Source organism: Phaethon lepturus, unplaced genomic scaffold, assembly GCF_000687285.1.
Source record: "Phaethon lepturus isolate BGI_N335 unplaced genomic scaffold, ASM68728v1 scaffold8171, whole genome shotgun sequence".
Classification (NCBI taxonomy): domain Eukaryota; kingdom Metazoa; phylum Chordata; class Aves; order Phaethontiformes; family Phaethontidae; genus Phaethon; species Phaethon lepturus.
In genome coordinates, this window is record NW_010518413.1 from 56,658 (window position 1) to 65,025 (window position 8,368).

The following is an 8,368-nucleotide window of genomic DNA, read 5'->3' on the forward strand; positions in this document are numbered from 1 at the left end:
GATTCTTGAATGAGACATTACTGCTGTGAATATCTGTATTTCATTTTTGAAGGTGAACAGCAAGAGAATATAAGATTATAACTTCTAACTCACTTATAAAAAATCAATATGTATAACTGACCAAACTTTTTATGGATTCAAATGTTCAAATATTCAAATACTGTACATTCACAGATTTTCTGAGGCCTTTGTAGTGAACATGCTGTTGCTTCTATCATAAGCAATCAGTAAGTCAGTAAAATGTTTTAGTTCCTAATTAAGTGAAGAGAGTGAAGCTAATTCATGGAACAAGTAGCTGAACTTGCACAGGAAATATTTCTCACACCTGATGAATGCCGTACCCATACTGCTTAAAAAATTAACAGTTGCTTAAACTGTTGTGAAAATATGACTGAGTAACAAATGATAAGTACAATTAGATGTATGTGTGTAATGGGAAAAATATTGTAAGCAGCAAAAACAAAAGAATTTTTGTTCTGCAAATATCAACACATATATTATTCTGCTCATTTATTAGCATTAATTAATGCTCGTTATTCTGCATGCCAGAAGTATCCTGCTAGAAGATTGTAATGACTTGACTAGCTTACCTATTAATATAGAACATAAAAATTCAGAAATATTAATGTAAAATAATATTCTTTAGAGTCTCAATGAAAATAAATGTGCACATTCTTCTGTACTGTAGGAAGATTAAATAGCAAAGGTATTACCCACAAATACTTGGTCAGTAATTTTCAGTTATTTTCATACTTTAAAAAATTAAAATTTTCTTTTATGACCCTTTTATTAGCAATACTTCAGTTTTCCTCTGCATGAGTTACAGTACATAATTTCAGACATAATTAAGTCTATTTGAATCAAGATAAAATATGTTGAAAAGTTCATATAGAAAGATGAGATTAGTCAGTTCAGGAACACCTGTGTTCCTCACAGAGGCATCAAAGCTCTTTTCTGCAATCTATATTGCATTCACATGAACCTCTCCTGTCTGTTTTAAATACAAATATGTAAATATTTGCAACATAGCTCCGTCAAGGGTCTGAAGTATGCAGATTAAAAGCAGCCCTGAAGCAGAGAGACTTCCCTCTTCTGAGTCTTCTTCCAGCTCTGTATAACAGCTCACATCAACTATTTGGCCTTGAATGCTGCCAGCTGAACTCCTGGAGCTGGAAGGGCCCTGACAGGGGTTTTGGGGTGTTGGGGGGATTAAGAATTCATTGCACAGGTGTGGGAGACAATATACCAATAAACCAAAATTGTCTATTCATGATTTTATACAAGTTAGTATTTTTTCCTGACTTTATTATGGAGTTCTTTATGTATATTGTATATTAAATATTTACATTTATCTTTAGCTTGTAGAGATCTTGGGTGCAATGAATAGAAATTTTACAGACATGGAGATAAGTAAATTTATCTTTAACATCAGATCTTGGTTTGGTAATAATTCAGTGCTTAATAGCCTCACTGAAATTCAGCCTTGGATGGCGTTGTGATTTATCTCTACTTGAAGTCTGCCAAAAATGATGGTATTGATTAGTGTCATCACATGAAAAGGTGAACTTTCAGGATTAGAATTTAAGTTGTGTCTTTTGGCAGATACTTTGCAAGAACATAGGGCTTTCTCATGTTCTAGATCTGTGACAGGTACTTGTAAGACACCATGCATGCATATCTACTTAGAAAAGATACGGTTTTCATGACTGTAGTCCAGTAGATAGTATTTGAATAACTATAAATCTGCACAACTTGAGGAGGGGGGCAGAAAAAGGATTTGGTGCTAAACCGAGATATGAGATCCCTTTGTTTCAAATTATTGTACAGAAATTAAGTGGATAGAGTTTAAAGACCTCATTATGAACATATGAGCATCTAACATTGTCTTGTGCATTGGAGTTAACATCTTGTACTGTACCACCAGTGGGTAGACTGTGCCAAAAAAAACCCAACCTAAAACAAGGGTACAAAACTATCCTTCCCTGATTCCCTGTTTAATCTCAGTGCAGATGTTTATCACATTCTAAGGAATTTAGCTTGGTAAATAACCTCTAAAGACTGTGAGTAGCATAAATATAAAATACATAGGCCTTTCACTGTGTTGTATTTCACCCAGATAGACCACCTCCCAAAACTAGTAGGTTTGTACCTGTGTAAAGGCATTTCATACAAGAACAAATCTCTAGTATAAAGACAATTGCTGAATAGCATAATTGTTTAAAAAGTTAAAATGCACTCCCAGTTAGTCTGCCAATGTGATGACAAGTATGAAAGGAATATATTCCTTCCTTTCTTAATTGCTAGTTTGCCTAATCTTAGATCAAAGGCCTGTTTTAATTTTAAGAACTGTTTCAGAGTTATCTCCAAATAATACCCTCCAACAGCGTATCATAATGTTAAGACTGGCCAAGGTTTTAGGAATTCTGTTGGAGTGTGTGTGGGGAATGTTGTTCATTTGTTGTTCTTGATCTTGTTTTCTTAGTTACAGGGAGCAAATAATCCATGATGAGAAGGAACAGCTCGAGGAAGTGTCTTTTGCTGGTAGAATAAAATGCCTTTAAACATAATCCATTTTTTGTCCATCCAGTTTTTAACTCTGACATTTGACTTTTCTAAGTGAAGTAGTTAGTTCTCATCCTCTGTGTTTAGAATCGCAGAATATCTCAAGTTGCAGGGGACTCATAAGGATCATCGAGTCCAACTCTCTGCTCCTTGCATTGAGGAGCATGCGACTAAGAGCATTGTCCAGACACTCCTTGAACTCTGGCAGGCTTAGTGCCATGACCTGGGGAGCCTGTTCCAGTGACCAACCACCTTCTCAGTGAAAAACCTTTTCCTAATGCCCAGTCTGAACTTCCCCTGACACAGCTGTATTCCATTTCCTTGTGTCCTGTCAATGGTCACCAGAGAGAGGAGATCATCACACCCCACCTCCATTGCTCCCCTTGAGGAAGTTGTAGACTGTGATGAGGTCACCCCTTAACCTTCTCTTCTCCAAGCTGAACAAACCAAGTGACCTTACCTGCTCCTCATAAGTCTTGCCCTTGAGACCTTTCATGATCTCAGTTGCCCTCCTCTTGACTCTCTCTAATAGTTTGATGTCCTTCTTATATTGAGGTGCCCAAAACTGCACACAGTACTTGAGGTGGGGCCACACCAGTACGGCGTAGAGTGGGACAATTACCTCCCTTAACCAACCAGCTATACTGTGCTTGATGCACCCCAGGACACAATTGCCAGGACACATTGTTGTCTCATATTCAACTTGCCATCAACACAAACCCCCAGATGTCTTTCATGGAGGCTGCTCTCCAGCTTCTCATCCCCCAGTTTGTACATATAACCAGGATTACCTCCATCCCAGGTGGACAATCTGGCACTTGCTCTTGTTAAATTTCATGCAGTTGATGATTGTCATATGGTATGTGAATTGGCTTAGAAATTTGGTATTTGGAGATGGATCTAATTAATTTGCTAATGAAGTATTTTCTTGTAATGTCTTAGTCCTTTTGTCTTTGATTTCTTGATTATTCCAAGGTTTATACTTTAGTATTTAGATGCAACTTTTGTTCATAAAGTTCATAAAAAATGGACATTTGGACCTCATTTTCAAATGGTTAAGTTTATGGTCGGCATCTGATTCATACATGGAAACTGTTTGAAACATTGACACTGCTGTTTGTCTTTTATTGTTCTTCATCATGAGAAGACGAAGCTTGTGGAGAAAAAAAGCACGTTGTCTTCCCCCCCTCCCTCCTCTGCTTTACTCAGTCTTTTGGAGAATCCAAAAATCTGAAAATCTGAATGAGCCTCTTGGACTTTATAGGGTTTCTAAATGTTTTTATTTGCTCAGAAATAAGATGGGGACAAGTTTAGTCTTTGATTTACCTAGATGGTCACATTGTTACAATTCACAAGGTATGAATTATGTTTCTCTGATACTGTAACACCTCATTCTCTTTGCTTCATCTTCAGTAGCTTTTCATTATTTGCCAGAAATTGATCTTAAATTAAAAGTAACCAATACCTGAAAAAGTCTCTGGCTGTTTCTAAAGACTTTTTGGCACAGATATATTGTTTCTTTGATGAAGTGCCTTGCACTGTTGTCAGTCCTTACTTTATCAAATTAGCAATTTTAGTTCTCACAGAAATGAAAATTGTAAAGTTCTTAAAATTTTGACTTTTATGTATTAGCATTTCTCTTCTTTTTTTCATCTCAGGTGAAAGAACTGGAATCTTTCATTTTCACACTTTTTAATCTATCTTATTTATTTTAATCTTCTCATAAGTACCAGTTAACAATAACATGTTAATAGTAAGTACTTATCGATAATAATATTCTGATAAATATATTAGTACCTGATAAGGATCTGTTTTGTGCTATAAAAATAATTTCATTTTACCAATTTTTCTTTTGAAATCTGAGGAACATTTCTTATATTCTTGACAAAATCTTTGTCTAGTTGCCTCTAAGGAGTAAATAAAATCAGTTGTTAGATAATTACTTTACAGAACTTAGTAGTATGGCTTTTTGTTGATATATGTCGTGGTTTAACCCCAGACAGCAACTAAGCACCACACAGCTGCTCAGCCACTCTCTCCCCCACAGTGGGATGGGGGAAAGAATCACAAGACTAAAATTGAGAAAACTCGTGGGTTGGGATAAAGACAGTTTAACAGGGAAAGCAAAAGCTGTGCACACAAGCAAAGCAAAACAAGGGATTCATTCACCACTCCCCACGGGCAGGCAGGTGTTCAGCCATCTCCAGGGAAGCAGGGCTCCATCACGCATAATGGTTACTTGGGAAGACAGACACCATCACTCCGAATGTCCCTCCACCCCTTCCTTCTTCTTCCCCCCAGCTTTATATACTGAGCATGATGTCATATGGTATGGAACATCCCTTTGGCCAGCCTGGGTCAGCTGTCCTGGCTGTGCCCCCTCCCAGCTTCCCATGCACCCTCAGCCTCCTTGCTGGCAGGCCAGCATGAAAAGCCAGACTGTCCTTGACTGCTTATCAACAACCCAAACCATCAGTATATTATCAACATTTTCTCTTCCCAAATCCAAAACATCGCTTCACACTAGTTTCTATGAAGAAAATTAACTCTGTCCCAGATGAAACCAGCAGAATATATCTATGTCCCAGATGAAACCAGCAGAATATATCTAATTCCTCCTATATGTGGATTAGATAAATGAATTCAGAAAGCTTGGTTATCCTAAATTAAGGTTACAGCTTTGGCCATAAAAGATAATATTTCCCTTAAGACTACCAATTGTGACCTCAAGAAACAGAGTAGTATGAAAACTCAAAAATCCTTTCTCTTGTTATTAGGATAGTGGTTTCTAGTACTGAAGACATACCTTATAACTTCTTCAGCTTAATCAATATTCTTTATCGTCCTTCTAAAGTCGGAACAGACTATAACTAAAAACATGGCAATTTTTCATCTTTTGGGGAATAAAAAGTGAACTTTGGCAATGTCAGAACAAAATCAGTCTCAATGTTATGTAAAACAAAGTCTTCTATTATTTTTTCTTAAATACTGTTTTTCCATAAATAACAGGGAAAGAAATAAGATTTGGTTACCAGTTACTGTATTAAAACATTACCTGAGCTTTACTTCTGTAAAGGTACAATTAATTAAGATTTACTCTCTTGGGTATTTTTATTAAAAATTCAAGTACCTAACTTTATGAAACATGGAAAACTTATGTCTTAGACTGATTTATAAGATGCTTACCTTACTCTGAGGTAAGGTCATTAGCCTCACCTGGTAAAGAACAGTTTTTTTAAATCACATTATTCCTCTCTCTTTTTTTCTCTTTCCATTGCTCTTCCTTCAACCCCACACCCTCCCAGCTGGAAAGACTGCAGTTTGAGAATACCTCTGAAGGGGGAAAGAGAGAGAGAGTTGAAGCAGAAAAGCAAAGTTTGAAAGAAGAGAACAGAAGATTGAAGTTGCAGGTAAAAGAAATTCAGGGCCTTCTGGAGATGAAAAATAAAACAACACTAACTAAACCTAGTTGTGATCATGAAAATGCACAAAGTAAGCTGCTGGTTAAAGATAAGGTATGTGCACGGCTTAGTTTGATTACTTGGGGAGCACTCCCAAAAACAATTACTATTTCATAACATCAAAATGTGTCCCTAAAAGAAGGGTTGTGCAAGACAGAACAGCCATATCTGCATTTCAGACCTGGACAATTAGAACTCAGTGACTTTGTTTCTGTACCCTACAGAAATTCAGACAGAAATATCTTTTCATTTTTAAAATGAGCAGGGGGAAATGACAAGTCTGACAAGACTAGGGAGCAGAAGTGAAGACTGGGAGGAACAGAAGAGATTAAGTAAGCTTTGGTAGCTACAGAGTTCTGATGAAGGTCAAAGCAAAAAAACCTGTGAGACAATAATTTCTCTGTCTTGCTGAATATTGAATCTCTTCTTAGGGAAAAGGGAACTGAAGGAAGAGCCTTCTTTCTTATTTTTTATTCCTTTAAAGATCTGTTGACTTTTAAACCTCATTGTACCGATAAAAATTATGTGATAAATTATTCAGAGACACTTAACTGTGTTTATTTTTTGGTTTTGCTATTGCAATAATTAAGCAGTAATCTGGAAGACTCACACTTTCATTGAGACTGAAAGCTGTGTAAGAGAAAGCAAAAAAAAACCCCAACCCAACCAATCATTAAATGTATATACTTGATGTTACAAGTTGGGCAGTGAGAAATAATAACATTCTTAGTTGCCTAAATAAGAAATAATATAATGTAATATATGTGCATTTACTGTTGAATAATGGCAGTCTGATTAACTAGGACCAGATCTGGGATACAGTTACAATAGGTATTTTTTTCTCTTGGGAAAGATTAAGTGAGAGAGTTTCTGTACTTGAGGTCTGCTTTTAAATGTAATTATATGATTTCTCTGTATTTCTGTGATGGCTCAGGAACAGCAAACTGCAGTTCACACATATAGCTTACCTTTATGAAATATCTTACGTAACAAACACCTATTTTGAATTTTCCTTTACTAGTACTTATTTTATCATATCATATCACATCATATCATAGCACAGACGGGGTTCAACTGTCTCCAGGGGGGAAAAGGATTCTCACTTACGAGCTGGCAGACCTCATCGAGAGGGCTTTAAACTAGATTCGAAGGGGGAAGGGGATAAAACCAGACTCACTAGAGATGAGCCTGGGGGTGTCATGCTAGTGTTGGAGGCGAAATCGATAGCCCAGCTCAGGTGCATCTACACCAATGCACACAGCATGGGCACCAAACAGGAGGAGCTGGAAGCCATTGTGCAGCGGGACAGCTATGACTTAGTCACCATCACAGAAACATGGTGCGATGACTCACATGACTGCAGTGCTGCAGTGGATGGCTATAAGCTCTTCAGAAGGGATAGGCATGGAAGAAGAGCTAGTGGGATGGCTCTGTATGTTAGGGAGTTTGTATGTTTTGATTGTATAGAGCTCAATGACTGTAATGACAAAGTCAAGTGCTTATGGGTAAGGATGAGGGGGAAGGCCAACGAGGCAGATATCCTGCTGGGAGTCTGTTATATACCACCCAACCAGGATGAAGAGGCACATGAAGCATTCTACAAGTGACTGGCAGAAGTCTCACAATTGCTAGCCCTTGTTCTTGTGGGGGACTTCAATGTACCGGACATCTGCTGGAAGTATAACACAGCAGAGAGGAAACAGTCTAGGAGGTTCCTGGAATGTGTGGAAGATAACTTCCTGACACAGCTGGTAAGTGAGCCCACCAGGGGAGGTGTCCTGCTTGACCTGCTGTTTACAGAGAAGAACTGGTGGGAGATGTGATGGTCAGAGGCCGTCTTGGGCTTAGCGACCATGACATGATAGAATTCTCAGTTCTTGGTGAAGTAAGGAGAGGGGTCAGCAAAACTGCTACCATGGACTTCCAGAGGGCAGACTTTGGCCTGTTCAGGTCACTGGTTGAGAGATTCCCTTGGGAGACAGTCCCAAGGGGCAAAGGGGTCCAGGAAGGCTGGGCAGTCTTCAAGAAGGAAATCTTAAAGGCGCAGGAGCAGGCGGTCCCCATGTTGCCAGATGATGAGCTGGCGGGGAAGGCAACCGGCCTGGCTGAACAGGGAGCTTTTGCTGGGACTCAGGAAAAAAGGAGTTTATCAACTCTGGAAGAAAGGGCAGGCAACCCAAGAAGGGTGCAAGGATCTCGTTAGGTCATGCAGAGAGAAAATTAGAAAGGCAAAAGCCCAACTAGAGCTCAATCTGGCCACAGTCATAAGGGATAACAACAAAAGTTTTTACAAATATATTAACAACAAAAAGAGAGTCAAGGAGAATCTCCACCCTTTATTGGAT

At 38.3% G+C, this 8,368-nt stretch overlaps 1 protein-coding gene across 1 annotated transcript in view; it reads left to right on the forward strand.

Annotated features, from left to right (window-relative positions):
- Positions 1–6,077, forward strand: part of CCDC102B (coiled-coil domain containing 102B) — a gene marked incomplete at its 3' end in the record, with an annotated part of 38,209 nt that extends 32,132 nt beyond the window's left edge. The window contains exon 4 of the mRNA XM_010296721.1: positions 5,868–6,077. Within this exon, the coding sequence (XP_010295023.1) occupies positions 5,868–6,077 (210 nt within the window). The remainder of the gene's footprint in view (positions 1–5,867) is intronic.
- Between the last annotated feature and the right edge of the window lie 2,291 nt (positions 6,078–8,368).